General features: G+C 40.3%; 1 protein-coding gene across 2 annotated transcripts; it reads right to left on the reverse strand.

Annotated features, from left to right (window-relative positions):
* Positions 1-6,171: 6,171 nt before the first annotated feature.
* On the reverse strand, positions 6,172-20,792 carry tbc1d25 (TBC1 domain family, member 25). 2 transcript variants are annotated; one of them, XM_047361518.1, is made up of 7 exons: positions 20,514-20,792; positions 16,603-16,712; positions 16,354-16,508; positions 16,099-16,226; positions 15,619-15,807; positions 9,671-9,946; positions 6,172-8,541 (listed from the first exon to the last, which is right to left on the reverse strand). In XM_047361518.1, the coding sequence occupies exons 1-7, from the start codon at positions 20,658-20,660 to the stop codon at positions 6,850-6,852; spliced, it is 2,697 nt and encodes an 898-aa protein (XP_047217474.1). In that variant the 5' UTR covers positions 20,661-20,792; the 3' UTR covers positions 6,172-6,849. The 2 variants fall into 2 exon arrangements, with proteins under 2 accessions (XP_047217474.1, XP_047217481.1); XM_047361525.1 differs by having other exon boundaries at positions 20,379-20,637.
* Between the last annotated feature and the right edge of the window lie 18 nt (positions 20,793-20,810).

The following is a 20,810-nucleotide window of genomic DNA, read 5'->3' on the forward strand; positions in this document are numbered from 1 at the left end:
ACGAGCGGAGCAGGAGTTTGGTCCGCATTGCGGCACTAAGTCGGACCTGTTCCCAGTGCATGTTGGACTCCGGCAGGGCTGCCCTTTGTCGCCGGTCCTGTTCATAACTTTTATGGACAGGATTTCTAGACGCAGCCAAGGGCCGGAGGGGGTCTGGTTTGGGGACCAGTGGATTTCGTCTCTTCTTTTTGCGGATGACGTGGTCCTGCTGGCCCCCTCTAGCCAAGACCTACAGCATGCGCTGTGGCGGTTTGCAGCCGAGTGTGAAGCGGCTGGGATGAGGATCAGCTCCTCCAAGTCCGAGGCCATGGTACTCGACCGGAAAAGGGTGGCTTGTCCTCTTCAGGTTGGAGGGGAGTTCCTGCCTCAAGTGGAGGAGTTTAAGTATCTCGGGGTCTTGTTCACGAGTGAGGGAAGAATGGAGCGGGAGATCGACAGACGGATCGGTGCAGCTGCCACAGTAATGGGGGCGCTGTGCCGGTCCATTGTGGTGAAGAGAGAGCTGAGCCGAAAAGCAAAGCTCTCAATTTACTGGTCGGTCTACGTTCCTACCCTCACCTATGGCCATGAACTTTGGGTCATGACCGAAAGAACGAGATCACGGATACAAGCGGCTGAAATGAGCTTCCTCCGTAGGGTGGCCGGGCACTCCCTTAGAGATAGGGTGAGGAGCTCGGCCATCCGGGAGGAGCTCGGAGTAGAGCCGCTGCTCCTCCACATTGAGAGGAGCCAGTTGAGGTGGCTCGGGCATCTATACCGGATGCCTCCTGAACGCCTTCCTCGGGAGGTGTTCCAGGCACGTCCCACCGGGAGGAGGCCCAGGGGACGGCCCAGGACACGCTGGAGGGACTATGTCTCTCGGCTGGCCTGGGAACGCCTTGGGCTCCCCCTGGAGGAGCTGGAGGAGGTGTCTGGAGAGAGGGACGTCTGGGCGTCTCTGCTGAGTCTGCTGCCCCCGCGACCCGGTCCTGGATAAGCGGAAGACGACGAACGAACGAAATTTTCATCATGACATTATGGAAAATAATGAACTTCATCACAATATGCTAATATTTTGAGAAGGAACTGTAGGTTCTGCATCTCTCCCCATAGAGTAAAGAAGCGAGTTTACCTGCACCTCACCACTCTCCTCGTCCAGTTTAGATGCAGCTCAGAAACGGGAGAATCTCTGCCGCCATATTGGCCACTCCGCTGGCTGTGTGAAATCGAACAGCTCCAGGGGTCCAAATTTTGCCATGTCCTTCTCAATGTTGGCGTGAAGTTTTTTCTTCTAACATCATATAATGATATGAATGAAAACAATGCAGTATTCCTAGAACATTGGCTGCTCTTTATTCCAACTCCCAGGAGTACAATGCATACAAAAGTAGTAGTTTGTTTTAGCCAATAAAGGCAAATCTCACAACAACCATTACCGAAAAAACAGTAGTGGAAACATTCGCAAAGTGAGCCGAGTGGAGTCGAGTAGGGCCAAATCAAGCCAGTGGTAAAGGAGCAATTCTGTAGCGGAGGTAAGAGGAACCCAAGTGTCATGTCAGACAATTTGAAACCTTTTACATCAACATTTGTGCGGCAGTAGTGGCCTTTATTTTTTATGTTATTTTATGAGAGTAAGCAGAAAGGAAATGCGATGGAGAGAGGGGAAGACACGTAGCACAGGTAGTGGAGACAGTTACGCCACTGCTACGCCAAGTGCCACACCCGCAATTTATATAATTTTGACTTAACTTGGACTTTGTCAAATTAGTTAATTTTCTATTCAGAACAGTATATAATACCTGTGTATTGAGCATTTATAGTCTTGAAGCCAAATAAAGGGAAAACCAACCTTAAACCTGTCAAATGCATTATTTATTTGTGCCAAATATACAAACAGTAACAGTAATGTGTGTTTAAAAGAATAACTTGTGTGCAGTTGTATCAGTTGAGTTTCAACCAAAAGCACATCATCACCAGTTCATCTTCTAGCTGTTTGAAGTCCATCTGGTAACTTCCTTTTGCTGAATGCTGTTTTGCAGACAGAGCCAGCCCAGATTGACAGAGAGGAAACTGCTGTAACAACTAAAGACAGCTGACTACAAGTTGCTCCCAACATAAAATAAACAAATGAGGTAATCTTAATTAACATATGTGATGGAAATTCTTGCAGTAAGCATTCCACAGTGTATGACCTTTTTTTTTATCTTCTCCTCAGAACATCTGTGTTAGTGGAGGAAGCTGTAAAAGCCATTATCAGAAGTTTAATGGTTAAGACCCATCTTTTAGGACGATGTCAGGAAGGGCAGTTAGGTCTGTTCCTAGATAACCTTGTCACCTTTGAACTCAAGAAGGGTTTGGGTCATAAAACACAGACTCTTTGAAGTTGAGATAATACAGTCATGTTCTGGTATAAATACTGTGTGTAAATGTTGATCGGGGCTCTGCTCAACTGACTTGCTCGGTGACAGAGTCATTGAAACGCTGATGCCTTTGAATAAAACTTATAAAGACAAAGTCCGGATTTTTCTCTTGTGAGTCAACTTCTACCCACTTTGATAAGAAAATTCCACAACACATACAATTTTGTTCTTGTGCTCCATAAATAGTTGTGCACCTCAATTTACTCTGTTCTATTTCATCATTTTACTGGTGAAATGATGAAATAGGACAATAATTAGTGAAAACATTTTAAAACACAAAATTAGACATGTCAGACAAAAAAAAGCTTTTTTTTTGGTCTGATGGAACTAACAAATCTAAATATGAAGGAACCAGAATACATGTGCTGTCTGTGCTCATAATTTTTATCCATTTCAGTCGTGAGAAGAAAATAATTTAGGAATCACAGCATGTATAATCCTTATATTGTAATAGTTCTGCATAGGGTGATCCATTATTAGACAATCCTTTAATGAAAAATTAAAACAAGATAGATCAACTCTGCCCTCATCATCTTTATTCAAATTTATTTTCTTTGGTCGATTCACGTCTGGTCAGGTTTCTCCCATTCCACCTCATTAAGTGATCTGGGATAAATGAAGGAATAATCTTTTAGGCAAATGTTTTTTTGGACCACCTCATTTAAAAAAGAATTTAAAAAACCATTTGGTATATTTTGAAAAAATGAAGATCTCTTTTGGGAGATTTATTTTCCTGGCCAAGACAATGGTTAGGGTGTAAGAGGACATCTTTAGCTCACCGGCTAGAATCCTTATTCAAATATAATCTATATTTATATTATATAAATATAATCAATATAATGAATCTTGAATCAGTAGATTTCATTTCATTATTAAAACTCACCCAAGAATTTTGCAAACGGTTAAGAGCACAGAAAACAATAAGTGAAAGTTACAGATTCAAACTTGTGCTCCAAGACTGTATTGTTTTTGCCCCTAATTTAACTGTTGGCTAACAAAAACAGAGCAATCTGGGCTCTGCTACTACCTTAACAGAAAAGACTTCACATCTTGAATGGAAATCTAACTGGCACTAATTATATATTCACTACTGCATGTCAATGTGAGCACAACTTTTATAAAAACAGTGCTTTGTATGGTCTTGTCTTCTTCAGGGAACGTCTCAGCAAAGCAATCTGTTCACATTATAATCTGCAGAGTCTGTGTTATACAGGATAAGGTTAACTCGGCCATTGTACTGACCAAAAATCTCGAATATCCATTCATTGATCCATCCTCTTCAGCTTATCCAAAATCAAGTTGTGGGGGCAACAGGTCCAGAAGGGAAAGGCATCCCTCTCCCCAGCGATACCCTCCAGCTCATTTTAGTGGAACCCAAGGTGTTCCCAGGCCACATGGGATATATGGTTCCTCCAGCAGTTTCTGGGTCCTCCCCGGGGTCTCCTCTCAGTGGGATGTGCCTGGAAAACCTCAGAATAGAGGCGCCAAGGGGGCATACTGATCAGATTTCCAAACCACCTCAGCTGACTCTTTTCGATGTGGAGAAGCAGCGGCTCTACTTCTAGCTCCCTAGATAATGGAGTTCCTATCAAATATTGCATCCATTTATTTTTATTCAACTAAAAGATTTGATGGAGTTTTCTTGGTCATGATCCACATCTCATGACCATAGAGGAATTCACACTCAGCAGTGAACTGCTCCAGTGCACGCTGGAGTTCATGGCCTGAAGAAGCCATCAGAACCCCATCATCTGTGAAAAGCAAAGATCAGATTCTGAGGTTCCCAAACCAGACACCTCCGTCTCAACAACTATGCCTTGAGATCCTGTCCATGAACACCACAAAAAGGATCGGTGACAAGGCACTGGCGGAGTCCAACACCACTAGGAAAGGGCTCTCAATTCTGTGCTGAGAATGTGGACACAGCTCTTGCTTTGGCATACAAGGGTTGGATAGCCCTTCAAAGCCACCCAGATAACCTGTACTCCTACAGCAACCCCCACAAAATACATCAAGGGAACACTGTCATAGGACTTATCCAGACCCACAAAATACATTTAGACCAGAGATGCATACTCCCATGACCCCCACAGAAATTCCGTGAGGGTAAAGATATGGTCCAGTGTTCCACGGCCAGGACACATGATGCATTGATCCCCCTAGATCGGAAGTTCAGAATAAGCTTTGCCAGGGAGGCCGAGAAGTGTTATCCCTTGATAATTACAACACACTTTACAATCCCCTTTCTTGAAAATTGGGACCACCACCTCAGTCTGCCACTCCAGCAGTGTTGTCTCGGTCCTCCCATGCACATTTGAAGAAGCATATCAACAATGACAGCCCCAAAATGTCTAGAGCCTTCAGAAATCTCATCCATACCTGGAAGCCTGCCACAGGGGGGCTTTTTAACTATCATAGTGATTACTGCCAGTGATGGAATCACATTCTCCCAAGTCTCCAGGCTCTGCCTCCTTTTGAGGAGGATGCGGTGACTGGATTGAGGAGCTCGTCAAAGTGCTACTTCAACCGCCTGACAATGTACTCAGTTTGAAGTTCTTCAGTATGATTCTAAATCAGTAACTATAAATACACAAAAGCACCAGGTCCTTTCAAGAACATTTAACCTTTAAAGGCTAATGTCCGGACAAAGCAAAAATATCAGGTATTACAAGTGGCTTAAAAAAAACGGCACACTGATACCTTTGTCTTATCTGCATAAAGCATACAAGTTTAAAGAGGTACCCAGAAAGACAGGAAGGTATGGCAACATTACATAAACTACATTTAAAAGATGGACACAGTCACATCCACTTTGTTGTTTTAGTGTTGGCCTGGCTGCAATGTCTGTCCAAGTATTTGGAGCAGTCTGCAAGGATCCTTCAGGGCCCTCTGAAGTCAAGCATTAACAGCCCACGACTTGTGTCTGAGAACACCTCATAAGCATACTGATGCCCATTAAAAATTGGCACCAAAGATACAGCAAAGTATCAATACAACCCCATGAAAGAATGGAAAAAGCAGCATTTTAAAAAAGACACCAGGTTTCCACAAAGACCAACAAACAACATGAAATTCTCAGGGAGAAATAAGTTCTGTTTTGAACTGACACAATAAAAAGCATGTCACCACCGATTATATAAACTGACAAACTTAAGACTGACCAGTTGAAGGCTTTGGCATAAATACAGTTTTAGCAAAGTCCTAGTGGTTTCCACAAGCAGATGCAGACCATTGTCTGCTTTTAACTGCAGTAGCACTGATGAATCTGTAGATAACATGGTCTCATTGAAAAAAACATAAAGAAATTTTCATGAAATATAGCCACTAAATGTTTTTTCACAACTTCTTCTGGTAAAGTGGTAAAAGAGTTCATTTTTAAAAACACATTCAAACTTAACAAAACAACAGCCAATATGTTATACATGTATATAGAAGGTACAGAATATAATTAAGAGCATGCCATTAAGAGCCCAAAATCATTCATATCCCTGAGATTTAGATTTGAAATCATTTTCATTCACCCAAGAGGTTTGTTTCTGATATGCATCTCTCAAAGGTCAATAAAACAATGTGAACGGTGCATCAGTTTTAAATAAAATTACCTTCAATGAAAACATGCCATGGGTATAAATACCTTTGGCTTAACCATACATTTGGCCAGTTGGACGGACTTTCACTGCTATCCTTGTCAACACTTGATGTATATTTCTAGTGGCAGAGATGCTAAAGCTCACAAAGAGTGCCATGAAAATAAAGGAAAGACTCAGACAAATTGAGTCAGTCTTAATTTATACTGTTCATTTACATACAATTACAAGTTTTCCTGATATCCTGCAGCCCTAATGTATTAATAGAATTAGGATAATATATACAAAGCCACGGTCAACATCACAGTGGCTACATCCATTTCTTGCATACAGCCTATGAGTTAGACCCTAAACAGTATACTATTAAATCCAATAGTACAGCAGTTGGCGTAAGGATCATAAAAAGACAAAGATATCAGATATGAAAGTTCTTCTATTAGCAACTTTAGTTTTGTGTTTAATGTAGCCAGATTTTGGATATTCTCTTGTGATTTTGAACTTGGTATTTTCAGTGTTGCAGGTAAGACACTTCTGAGATGGCTTAACATGAACTTTTAAGCAAAGGCATAAATAAAAGGCTGAATGCACAGAGTAGATAAACCATTGAGCAAAAGAATGCAGATAGACTAAATATGAATTTCATGCTTCGACAATCTGTGAGGAAACAAACACCAATAAAGACTTTTAAGGCCCACATTTCTGACAGATCCCTAAAAAATGAAACTTGATGTTGACTGATACAGGGAATACATGTAATCAGGCATAGATAACATGAGAAAATTAGTCACAACCCAATTGAACATGGGAGGCTGTCTGAAAGAAATCTACATCTCCAATGGGATACCAAGAGTCTACTGAGGAATTCACTGAAGATTCGCTGATGCAGGACAGAGTCGGGATACAGGAGAGAGGGAGACTTCAGCTGAAGGGGAGGGAATGGTAGTGGCCAGGTTATAAGTGGAGTTTGGCGATAATGGAGGCGAAGCTAGTGGTCTGTAAATTGGTCTGGCGGAGATGGTTAAAGAGGGGGATTGTGGAGCAGCTGTTGTAGGGGAGTCTGAGCTAACCTCGTCCCCTTCTTCAGAGTCCCAGACTTCACTTTGTAAATAATCTGCAAACAAGGTCTTAGCTCTCTGTAGCACCCTGCTGAGGTTGTGGCGTCGCACCAGGCGATCAAAGTGCATGGCTATCTCATTGTAGTCCATGTTGTTCTTAATGATGTGATCCCGATGCTCCAGCAAGATGGACAGGCACAAGAAAAGCATGAAGGGATTCCCTTTGCCAAATTCATGAGGAGGTGGCAAAGAGCATGGTTTGGTGCTATCAGTTTTTAAAGAGCTTGGTGTGTTAGCTTTGGTGCTGGGGGATGTGTTGCCAGGCGAAGGGAGGTTGTTAGCTGAGAACCTGCTGCCAGTCAGTGAGGAGCCTCCGCCAAATGACTGAATGGGTGAGGAGAGAAAGGATCTAGTCTGAGTGTGAGATGGAGAGATAACGGATGTTTTTACAGAATTAGCTGTTGGAGAGCTAATACCTGGTGCTGAAGAAGTTAATACTTTTTTGCCAGTTCTTTGTGGGGTCTCACTTCCATTGGCTGCAGATGAAGATGTAGACATTGCAGGAAAGTCTGGAGTAACTACTGGCCAGCTGGAGTTTGCTGGTGAAGATGTGGGAGAGGAGGATGAGCCAGTTTTCCAGATGGGAAGTCCACTGGTGAAAACAGAGTGCGACGACACTGGAGATAAACCATAGTCACAGTTTCTAATAAGAGGTGTTCGTTCTCCAGGGTCGTTTTCGCTGTCAGCTGTGGACAGCCGCCTTGGGTTGATTAGTTCCAAAGTCATTAAACCCTGAGGCTGCTCAGCATCCTCCATGTCAAGGCTGCCTTCACTTTGAGCTGTGTAGTATTCAAACTCTCCAAAACTGGTTTGTCTCTGACAGCAATAACCCTGCAAATTTGACTTCTCTCTGATTTCTTCAGAAGTGTCATTTTCAACAGCCTTAATTTCTATACTAGAGTCTACAGTTGGAGCCCCTTTCCCTTCAGTGATAGGAATCCTGCTCATATCTGGTTCCTCTCTTGATGGTCTCAGCATATGTCGTCTACGCTGTTTCTCTATTTGGACCTCATCTCCTTTAAGGCAGTTTACAACTGACTCGTCTTTGAATGATGTTGTTTCATCTCCCTCTAGCAGCGGCCCAAGAAGTTCCACTTCAGTTTCTGGAGGATCCGGGGGCAAGGAGCTCCAAGTAACCTCCAGCATCCTCAAAGCATCATTAAACGCAAACTCTCGCTTGAGCTCCAGGAGGAGCCACCGATAACAGAAAAATAGGTCATCAGCTCCCCGGGACACCAAATAAGAGTAGAACTCAGAATCAGAGTACTGCACAAGCAGCTTTAGGTGCTGGAATTTAATGGACATGAGTTGCCCGTCTGGCCGAAAGTTCCCCTCTAAGCGTTTCATAATGCCACAAAAACAAATGTAGGTATGTGCTTCGTTGTCCATTACTGCAAGGATAGGTGATGCAATGTCGCTCATGCCTTGGCAGTAAGATATCTGAAAAACAGCATCAGCAGGAAGTTAGAAAACATCATCAGTTATAGCTAACAGATTAATTAAGAGAACCAAGCACATATACTATTAAACGTTTGTCCTATGATTTAAGAATAGACAAGGTGGTGCTCTATGAATTTTTTTAAATATCTAATACCAGGATATATCAGGGCAAATTAAATAAATAAATAAAAAGGATATATAATATTAGAAATCCCGGGAAGGAGCAAAACCATCCACCAAAACAAATATCTCAGATTAGTCAGTGGGAAAAAAAGATTTCACCAAGATTTGATGACATCTAGTGATAGTAACGAGCAAATCAAACTGCTAGAAAACCCTCGCTTTACTTAAGAGTTTATAAATTATTAAATTTTTTAATACTATGACTGGAGTCACAATCGATTCTTAACCCTCAAAGCAAGGTTATAAATATCCATTTAAGAGGAGACTCAAATATTGCAGAAAAAAAAACTAAATTTTTTAAAACATTAAAAAGATAACAGTGGCTCAGTAGGAAGAGTAGTCGTCTTGCAATTAGAAGGTTGTGGGTTCGATTCCAGCTTCCTCCTGCCATATGTCGATGTGCCCCTGGGCAAGGCACTTAACCTCAAGTTGCCTACCGATCTGCGTATTGGCGTATGAATGTGTGAGCGTTAGTGAGTGCGATTGGGTGAATGTGGTGCTAGTGTAAAGCGCTTTGAGTGGTCTGTATGACTGGAAAAGCGCTATATAAGTTCAGTCCATTTACCATTTTGTGGGAAAGCCAGCAATGCAGTTGTTAATTCAATTCTATAATTGCAGTATTGTCAAACTGCAATATTTTTTATAAACTATTGTGACATGTTGAAATGTTTTTAAGATTTTTTTCCATGTATGAATTTTATCCAGAACTCAAGCACTCAAGTTCACTTTTCTTTAAAATATTTGATAAAATCTTAATCTTTAAGCAATCATGTATTAAACCTCCAGTTTTTGCTTTGTGGTTAGTGTCAGTTAGTATCCTTCCTTTCAGCACTGCAGCATTTATTTGTTCCTGAGGTGACGTCTTTTTCGTGTCTTTTCTGAAGATTTCTAAACCATTACAGGCAACAAACTGCAGAGACTGATGGGACTGAACATGCCTCCACACCTGAGGATGTGTGATGGCAAATGTGGTGAGCAGGTCTGTCAGGGCAGTCAGGTGTGGACTGTCTTCTGAGCCTGCATAGTATGGATGAGCCCGGTCTGTCCTCAGGACGTCTTTCAAAACATTCCCACGGATAAATTCCAGCTCCTCGTGGCTGACCCTGGCAGTCCACTCCCTCTTCAGCTGCTCGTACTCCCTTGTCTTCTTCTTCATGTAGTCCATTCTCTCCTGACCACTCAGTCCATCAGGATACACATTCAGGAGGTACCGCCAAACCACCTAATATTAATGACAACGAAATATTCAGAGATTATGTGTGTAAATGTATGAATGTATTAATAAATAAAACACAAACAATTTAGTTGAAAGGTCTTTCATGGGCATGTGTTCGCATTCATATGGCAACAGACCTGACCTGCCTGGTTAAGTATGAGTAACTCATGCTGTCATCAATCAGTTTCATTTTGCCATCATTCCAAGCAGCTGATCCATAAACATTTGTTTTATTTGAAAATTAGGACAACTGGTGTCAAATCATAAATTGTAAATAATAATCCATGTTTTTATTTCCTCTGGTGAAAATTACAATGCCGTGAAGTATTTGCCCCCTTACAGATTTGTTCTATTTTAGCTTTTTTGTCACCCATGAATGTTTAGAGTAAATAATTGAATATTATACAAACATAACCATATTAAATACAAACTGCAGTTCAAATGGGGATTTAATTTATTCATTCAAATCAACATGGTTCTTAGTGAAAAAGTAATCACCCCTTTGGTTATATCAAGAATGAACTGTTTAATCACATATTTTGGAAAACTGCGTTCAGTTTCATGAACCACAGGCCTGATAACTGCAAGGCCTTTAGGGTTAAAAAAGTGCTTAAATAGAACCTGTCTGACTACATGAATTAGTCTAAAAGACCTCAAAAAGCAACACATCTTTCCCCAATCTAACCCTGGAAAGGTTAACCAGGCCATTCAATATTTTCCTTTTTTTGAGAATTGTTCTCTATTGGATAGGGTGGGACAGTGGGAAGAAGAAAAAGACTGGAAAGAAAGGAAGTCCTCCCTTGTACTTTCATGTTGTTGCCTGTGAAATTGCTTCCAATAAAGAAAGCTGATTTCCAGCAACCCATAATGAGAGCTGTTATTCAAGAACTTGTCCATAAGAGCTCCAACCGTCAATCAACAACTCCTCCAGGTGGGGTCACAAAATAACCCAGAACATCTCAAGCACCACAGGAATTACATGCCACAGTGGACATCAGTGTGCAATGATCCAACAATAGGAAAAAGACTGGACAAATACGGCAACCATGAAAGCGTTCCACGTCACAAACCACTGCTTATCAAAAAGAAAAAAGGCTTGTCTCCATTTTTACCAGAAGCATCTCGATAATCACCATTAAACAGACCCTTTATACTAAACAACTCTCTAATCCAGAGGTGTGATAAAGTGCAGCCCTCTGAATGATTTTGTGTGCACCCTGACAATTCTGGAATGGAGTAAATCTGACCTCCAAGCACAGGCGGTTAATGCAGATGGACACTTTTTAACCTTTTAGGGCAACATTTTTAGACAAAATCTTCCAAAAAAAACAAACAAAACCATAGGTACAACAAAACAAAATTGTTCTCTTTAACAATAACTGGGTTTCTGCATTAATCTTAATTTTGTTGTGAATTGAACCAGCCACCCCCCGCTATCAAAACAGTGGCCAAGATATTAACACACAATAAATTCATGCAACTTAACGCTTTGCTGTGTCCCTCGTTATCATAGACAGAAGGAACTGACCACTTAATTAAATGAAGTCTTTCAGCAAATCCTTCTTGATACTGGTGGAGGTTGCTGAAGCACTCATCCTTGAAGTGCTTCGCACAAAGAGGAATTTCCCCACTGATGTGGGTAGATTGGGCGAGAGTGTAGGATTTGTGTGGATTAATACACCCAACATTGGAACCAGACTGATCCTCTTGCAGCCTCAGCATACTTGAGTTTGGACTACAAAATCACACCAAGAAATAAGAATGGCGGATATGTAAAATTGATCAGCGGGAAGTCCATGACCTTATTTAGCTGTTCTGCAGCAAATACTGTGACTTAACAGTTACAAAAAATGTATCAGAATAGAGAAAACTGAATGGACTAAAAAAATATGACTTAAATAGAATAGAAGATATCTACGCAGCACCTGGAGAGACTAAATTCAACTTTTCTGCACTCCTACAGACTCCAAGTACACGACAAAATGTATTTGGGTGCTAAAAAAGTGAATTTTGCATATGTCCAAATAGGAGAAGTCCACTTTTTCATTGTCTGTTTTAGGTTTTAATGATCAGGATGTTAGGAGGGTGCAGACCAATTATCTGCTGTTTCCTATTACATTTTAGACAGGCAATTTTCCACAAAGCAGGAAAGCATTCCTGCTTTGTGGAAAAAATCCATGATTGTTCCTGTTTTCAAAAACAACTCCCCCAAGGACATAGGTGATTTTCATCCTGTGGCTCTAACTTCTCCCATCATGGCCTTTGAAAACTAATCAAGAGGAAGCTGGTCAACTGCAAAGAAGACAAATTAGATCCTCTTCAGTTTGCCTACAGGTGTAACAGAGGCGTTGAAGATGCAGTCTTAACAGTTCTTAATTCAATTTTTAAACACACTGATTACCTCGGTTTTCATGCGCACTTGTTTTTAGATTTTTCTTCTGCTTTTAATACCATCCAGCCTCACATTTAAGTTAGGACATTACTAATTTTAACCTGTGTTTTTCTAAATCTGGCGCCCCAATGTGGCCTTGGCAACTTCTGCTAACTGGCTGTCGACAAAATATCTCCTGGATGTTATATAAACATGACGCTCTTCCCCAGCACTCCCCTACCAACTGTGTGCTGATAAGATTATGTGGTCGACTGATAAAACTTCAACCTCTCTTCTCAAGGACAATGGCGCTTCTATCAATGTTGACAGTCTAATTCTTGCAAACACACTCAGACTCATATATATTTGCACCCACAGGATTCCACCGTACCCTTGCTAAATCTTTACTTATGTGTGTTGCTTACCCCTGCTGAGGTTTTTTGTACGATTTCAGACTCTATTTTGCTAAGAATAGACTTTGAAATATGTTTTTTTTCCTATCTTACCCTAAATGTGTGATTTCATTACTTTTCATAAATTTTCAGTTTTCTCAGAAGGATTACCAGCGAAAACCAAATATTATTAGTAACTTGGACTTTAGCTGCTCTTACACCAATGACCCAGCTTTCTGAATTAGACTACAATGGACTGTTGTAAGTTAGTTGAACTTCAGTACCAGTAAAAGCAATATATAATTAGCATCTGAAAATGTGGATTAAAGCTGTTTTGTACCAGTGACTCAGCTTCCTTAGTTAGAATTCAGTGGAATGATGAGACTATCAATATTATCATCTTCTTTTAGCATAAGATGCTTTATTATTAGAGTGGCTTGGAACCAATTTCTACCAGTAAACTTGGGAGGATTATTAATTATTACTACTCCCAAGGATTATAAGTGTCATTTGATTTGTTTTTCTGTGTTTATTTTCTTTGTGATTGTATTGTAATTGTTCTTCCTCATGTACAACGCTTTGAGTGCCTTGTTGCTGAAAAGAGCTATATAAATAAACTTGACTTGACTTGCCCAGTTGTGGTTGGATGGGTTTTAGATGTCTTTGTTAACGGATCCCAGTGTGTCCTAGTAAATGGCTCCATGTCAGATGTGGCATTTTCCTTCACAGGGTTGTGATCTCTCTCCCATATTGTATATCCTGTATACCAACAACTGCAGAAGTCATTATATAGGACGAGTTATTTTAAAGTTTCCAGATGACACAGTTATTGTCAGCCTGTTACAGGCTACCTGACTCACCTGGTCAAGTAGTGGAGGATTTTACAATGTAAAGATCTGTGTACAGATTTTAGGAAAAAGTCCACTCTATCATCTTTAGTTCTTATTAAAGGAGAACCAGTGGGATGTGTTCAGGACCAAGTACCTACATGTTGTCATCTACAATAAGCTGACATTCAGTGATAACTTTTACAAGGTCAGCAAAAAAAATAAAAAATTATCAAAGGTTGCACTTCTTTGGCTAATTAAGTCTATTTGGTGTTTGTAAAAAGTTGATGACCATCTTTTATAGCACTATGACAGAATTTGTCCTTACATGACCTGGTTCAGAGACACAAATAGGATGAAGCAGGTTGTAAAAGTGGCTGGTAAATTTATTGGCACCAAATTATCTGATCTTACAGAAACATTTGTAAAGAGTTAGACAAAAGGCAAAAGCTTTTCTTCACTCTCTATCACCCACTTCATGGTAAGTTTGTGCTCCTACCCTCTGGAAAGAGATTCAGGCAGCCTAAATCAACCAACAGAAAGAAAAAATTATTTTATTACTCAGGCCATTATTCAGACAAATTTAAAAAGTGATCAGTGTGCCATTCTTAATTGTATTGTTATTTAACATGTTGTAGAGTGACTGTGTTATGTTTTCTATGTTTCCATACAGGGATTCAATAAAGTTATTCTGTTTTAAATGCTTTTAACTTTACGTGTTTGGCTCTCGTGGCAAAACGTTTGATCCCAATGCTCTAATGTGTTTGGATGTTTTCAAGATTTTGTGGCACTAATGTCCTTTATTCAATACTAGTTTGACAGGATGGATGACACAGGGAGAAGGGTTACATGCAGTAAATGGCCTGATCCTAGGATAGTGGCATTGAGGACTGAAGCCTCCATTCTTGCTATACCACTAACGACACGACACACCTACGTGTAAATCAATTCTGCAAACAAAACCGGCATGGGGGAAGATTGCTGACAGACAGTTGTTCAGCAGTCACTGAGTTCATCCACAATGAGAATAAGCCACATATGAACATTACTAAAAAAGGTGGCTATTCAAACAGTGATGTATCAAAGTGTATTGATCAAACGTTGAGTGGAAAGTAAAAGCTGCATAAAAGCCCATTCAAGAGTTTGGGGGAGATTGATATGTTGTGGACTGCAGCTGGAGTCCGCTTCAGAAACCACCACACCACAGGCATATTCAGGACATAGGCTACAAATGTCAGATTCCTTGTGTAAGGAAACTTCTGAACCAGAAACAATGTCAGAAGCATGTTAGCATCTAAGCTCCCAAGGGCAAAAATGGACTGAACTGTTGCTCAGTGGTACAAAGTCCACCTCACGAATGAATCATTTGGAACTCAAGTTCCCAGAGTCTAGAGGAGCAGTGGAGAAGCACGTAATCCAAGCTGCTATAGGTCCAGTGTAAAGTTGTACAGCCAATAATGATTTGGGGTGCCATGTCATCTGCTACTGTTGCTCCAATAGGTTTAGGTGCTATAGGTTATATTCGCTGTCTTTCTCACCTAGAAGAAGCTACTAAAAGGAGCTACTACTGCCATTAACGCTTCACTTTTCTTTCACATAGAAAGTACTCCTCTGTGCTTCTGTGTTCTTTTTTGTGTATGTTCTGTTCTCTCAAACCCCCAGTCAGTTGTGGCAGCTGGCCACCCACATTGAGCCTGGTTCTGCTGGGTTTCCTTGGATAGAAGACGTTTTAATCAATTTGAAAAATAAACTGAATTTACCCACATTATTTAAAAACTAGGATCAACTGGAATGTATCCACTTGACTTTGTATCCATCTGTATGATTGATTTGAACTTTTTTTGTAAAGTGCCTTGAGATTAATGTTATTTATCTCTTTATAAATAAACTAAACTGAATTCAATGAGATCCTAATTGACTGAGGTGCATTCGTAAATTAACTTTACCTTGTCTATAACATACTTTTCTCTTAGCAACATGATGGACGAGTTCATAAATTCCACATGCACAGTCGGTTTGTCCATTACTAAAACGACCATCTCCGAGTATAAGGAGTTTGATTATGACTGTTGGTAGAAAACTGGGAACCTTTCGCAGTGACGGCTCCACACCACCATGGTAGATCCGCAGTCGGAGTTCTTCCGGCCGGGTCAGCTGACCCTGTCCATTAAGGTAGCTGTGAAACTCTGAATCGTTAAGTGGAGGTTTGAAAGGCTTGATTTCCTCGCCATAAGACCAGGTGAAGGCCTGCTGGACTCGGGACAGGGTCCGTCCCACCTGAACAACAGAATAAACAAACACTTCGATTCAACAAATGGTCTGAAGGACTCTGAACATGATCACATTTTGAAAATTAAGCCAATGTTTTAAATGATCTACATTATGACCATGTCTACAGAGTCATCTTGTAGTTAAGCCCATATATAATTAATGTTAAGCTGCTGACTGCTTCTCTTGTGCCAGAAGTATGACTAGAAAGGCAGAGAAGTTCTCTGACATTTAAAGAAAAGGAAGCAAACAGAAGTCCCTGAAGTCTGAAAATACTAAAATAAAATCTGACAAACTAACCTGGGACAGCAGAGACTGGGTAAAGGGAAGTGCTGCAGATGCCAAAGACCTGGTTCTTTCTGCAAGAAGCAGCTCTGAGCCAATCACATCTTTGGGGCTTATGATGTCCCAGTCCTCCATTACTGGACCTGAAGTCAAGCAAAAAGCAGAGGAGACTCACAATGCTTTCTTTTAAGGTTGTTCACAGTTTACAGTATGGGTCATTTTCCTTATTTTTTTTGTTTGCTTTAAAGATGACAGAAACAGCCTTCTTACTGTCCTCAGAAGGTTTCACATCCATCTTGAGCTGCAGGAAGGGTTTGGCTGCACTCATAAACGCAACATCCAAATCCCAGTCAGACAACAGAGACAGGTACATTTCCATGCTGCTGCGATCTCGAGATAGGTAACTAACACTGAAATTCCGCTTCCTAGTTTACATCAAAGAAGAAACATTTGATCCACATACTGGAACTTGTTCAAGTAAACTCTAAGAATATGACTGCTCAACCTGATGCCTCTTACCCGTTTAGGTCGAAGGCTCTGATGAGGATGTGCTGTAGGACCTCCAGTGATGTTATCTGAGGATCAACAGCAAAGGAGCGAAACTCCACGGGAAGTGCCCCATCACATTTCTGAAAGAAATCCCACCAGTCTCTAAAACATTATTTCAATAAAGGTGTGTGTCTACAAAGAACGTGGCTATAATTTGAAAGTTAATTAATAAAGTAACATAAAAAAACAATAATGCTAAATAATTTGGACTGAAAGTAGCTGATTTTATGACTGCTCACAACCCATCAGTATTTATCCGTTACTTTGCAATCCCAATCATTCATCAGACCCTCACTGACAAAATCAGGTTAAGCACCCAGAAGGAACGTTCCCACCCGAATGCAATCTGCTCCACGTGCATACCAATGACGGGGATTGAAATGGTAGGATATGCAGGGAGTTGGCTGGTCTAGAATGGGCCCATGAGGGAATGAGATGTAGATTCTTGAGTAGGGCTACTGGCAGTCATTAGAGGATGCTGCAGAGACACTGAGACAGCCTTACCAATACTAGACTGAGGTTAATCAGGGTGACAATGTGTTTATGCATGAGGCAGGGTAAGTGGCATTCTGTAGGTACCAAACATGTGGGGTGTAAAAATGTCAGAGGCCCAAAGTTGGAAGCAGCTGGTAAATATGGACACCCACACACAGCATACAAACAACAGCCCCAGCAAAGTTTAGATTGTGTCAATCAGGACCTACAGCCTGGCAGTTACCCATTGATTCTCCTGCAGATTAACAATTAGTCACAGGAGAGATAAAAGGTCCATCTGATGCAACAGAAAAGCAGAGGCTGCTAGATACAGAGTGGGGAACTGCTTCATAAACCCATTTCTGATCATTTGCATAGTAAATGATCATTTGAGGGAAGATAATCTCCCGTATTTTTTCCTCCATGTGTGCACACTGAGCTATTAGGTTTTCAGCTGAAACTTCATTGGGAAACATTGTTTTTAAAACACATGTAACCTGCATTTAGTTAAGACTTTTATTTTTGCAGGCCCACTTCCTGTGTTGCCCCAACATGTTTTAAGTTATGGCTCACAGCTGACTTCCTCCTCTGTTTCCATGCTGGCTGTGGCATTGTCTGTTTGGCACCTTTCTAAACAATAACATGAGCTTTTTTTTGGACAAGAATCATCCCATCAATTCATTGATGGCAAGCTAAATGAACTACAACTATGGACTTTGATAATGGATTTTTGAAATGAGAATTTTGTACTTTGTAATCAATTATTCCATTTTTTTCCCTTGCAACTAAGATAATATACACACTTAAACTGAATCTGCCTCCTTCCTCAGTCACACCTCAGGCTCCTTGAAGGGACACTCTTCTGTTACCGCTTTTGTAGCTGCAGTCAACAGTCTAGCCTATATGCGTTACACACAGATAGTATTTTGTGTGTATAAAACTGTTATCATTGGCATTTTTGTACAATTAAGTAATGATGTGCTGTGTTGATCAGCAACAGATCATTTTAAATATAACTGCTTCTGGTTTCATTGTAGAGATCACATTCATAAAGACAACCCAACACCTACAAAAACTCAGACATGAAAAGTCCGGTTTCAGAGTCAAATAATAAAAGTTACATTTTGCTATTTTTTTCAAACTAGATTTTATTTAAATATACATATGGACTGAAAAAAGAAAGTAAACCCCTGGGATGTGGGCAAGGACCAGGTAATGCTTTTTCAAAACTATATTTGGTGAGGTACAGTGGTGTGAAGACATTTTTGCTAATATTCAGATTTCCTAAGTTTTGCTTTTTTTGTCACACATAACTGTTTTATATCATCAAACATTATTTTAATCAGAAAAATGTTGCCAGGTTAAATACAAAAGGCATCTTTAGAAAAAGCCATTCAAATCAAATTGATCCTATGTGAAAAAGCTGAAATTTGAAAATTGGTTCTTGTATTTACTAAGATTAACTTTGTCCAATCTTAAAGTTAGACTATATAAAGAGAAGAACAGTTGAATGTATGAATGTGTGCAATGAGAACTTAAACTACTACTAAATACTAAAACTATAACTACATTTAGCAACTGTTATTCTATAATTTTGCTCGAGTCCAAGTTTCAAGATACAAAAATGTATAGTTGGGATAACATTATATGTTTTGGCAGCAGCAGGAATATTTGATGCTTTTCTGTTTGAAATAACATCAATTTGTTTATGTTGCACACCAGTTTTACAATTTGGGGAAATACACTGAAGCTTTGGCAAGTTAATAATATGAACATTTCAGACCATCTGTGACCAGTGACATGTTTATCTCGTGGCACATGGTGCTAAAAACCTTCATCTTGAGGGATTTTTTGTACATTCAGCTAAAGAAATTTGGAAAAAAATTGTGTTTCAGTGACAGCCACTGGTTAAAAAGTGCCTTTAGATCAAACTTTAAACTCTCCCTTTGTGAAGTTGTTGGTTATGAATTGACACAACGCTGATTCAACCCACGAGATTAGTTTCATCATGTTTGAATGATTCAGGATCAGGAACAACCTTCATCTCAGATTGTCAGGTGCTGGACTAGAAGTTGCTATTAATTCAGCCAAACAGAAAAGACAAACTTTACTAGACCTTCAGAATACCTGGAAAATTACTGATCAAGATCACTTTAAAAGAATGCCCGACATTTCACAGAGAAGAAGAAGCAGCAGCACTAGCGTCAATATGACGGACCAAGAAACTACGGTACAAAGCCAGGTAATGTTAAAAAAATGTATATATGTCTTAATGTCATTAATATATGCTCTTGGTCCGTCATCTTGGCGCTAGTGTTGCTGCTTCTTCTTCTCTTCTTCTGCTGGTGGTTCGCAACAAATTCAGAGGTGCATACTGCCATCTACTGTACATCATTGTATAACTCCACCCACTTATATTATGAGCCTGAGATCACGTGACACCAAGTCGCTGATGTAAATTCGTATTCTCAAAGAAAAGAAATCGTATTCACAAACTGTTATAGCATATTGTATTCATAAAGAATAAACCACAACTAAAAACTTGAACTTTGTGTATGTAATTTCTTGAAACTGTAACATTTTATTTTGTATTCTTATAGAGAAAATATACAATACCTCTTTCGGATTTTACTTATGCACAACTATTGACTAATATGCACACATTTCCGTCTTCACATACACATTGTTTTTGACAACGATCTTACCCCATAATTAACGACTGGATTAATTAACATTGTAAAATATCCTCATGCCTTTAAATAAGCTCAGTGTTTTTATAACACTTTCATTTCGATTTCTGCAGCCAGTATTAAAACAGCTTCATTAGCAACAACAGGCCTCGCTCAGGGAAAAAAGAAATTCACGTCACACGGGCTACCCTGCGCGCGCATGCACGCAGTTTCTGACCAAGAAGATGACGTCAGTCCTTAGCTTTAGGATTCGGCTGAGAGTTGTTTATTGATCGATCACTAAAAATTAGCGGTAAAGTTTCAGCAGTGGCCCGCCGATATAAGAGAAACAGCTGATGAGAAGAAAGATAAATGAGCACATCATGACCCACAAAGCCGCGGTAACAAATAAACAAACAAAGCTGAGTGTAAACAGACAAGGACGTGAACGCTTTGAACCAATCTCCTCTTTTCAGACCTGCAAAGATATCTGTGTCAAGGATAACCCGTAGCGGTTCTGACTCTGACAAAGACGTTAATTCAACGAGAACCGGGTTAACGTCGCAGCTAGCCGCCAGCACCCGCCGCCGTTAATGAGCCTACCTTGACTTTAACTCGAACCACCCCCCTCTCCTCCTCGCTTGCCATTTTAAAGATTCCGTTTCGCAACAGAAAAGCTGCTCTCGGGATTTTTTCCCTGCTACGCGGACTCGGTCATCGAGACATAGTTAGACCAACCGAGCTCCTTTGGACACCAACACCTTCTGCTTCGATCTTTACTGGAAGTTTGTGTTTGCAACACCGCCATCTGCTGGTTAAAGTACTTATCTCAGATTGTTCTGAAATCGTGTTCTTTAACGGGGTTGCGCAGTTTAGAAATTGCATTTTCCGAATAAAACTATTCTATGTCTTTCTTTCTCTCTATCTTTTTTCTCTCATTATATCTCTCTTAATTTGTAGTTGTCAAGGAACGCAGCATTGAGTCACGAGACCTTCTGTTGTGGTGCATGCTGGGAAATGTATTACAACGTCGTA

The sequence above is a fragment of the Girardinichthys multiradiatus genome, chromosome 1 (genome assembly GCF_021462225.1).
Source record: "Girardinichthys multiradiatus isolate DD_20200921_A chromosome 1, DD_fGirMul_XY1, whole genome shotgun sequence".
Taxonomy (NCBI): Eukaryota; Metazoa; Chordata; class Actinopteri; order Cyprinodontiformes; family Goodeidae; genus Girardinichthys; species Girardinichthys multiradiatus.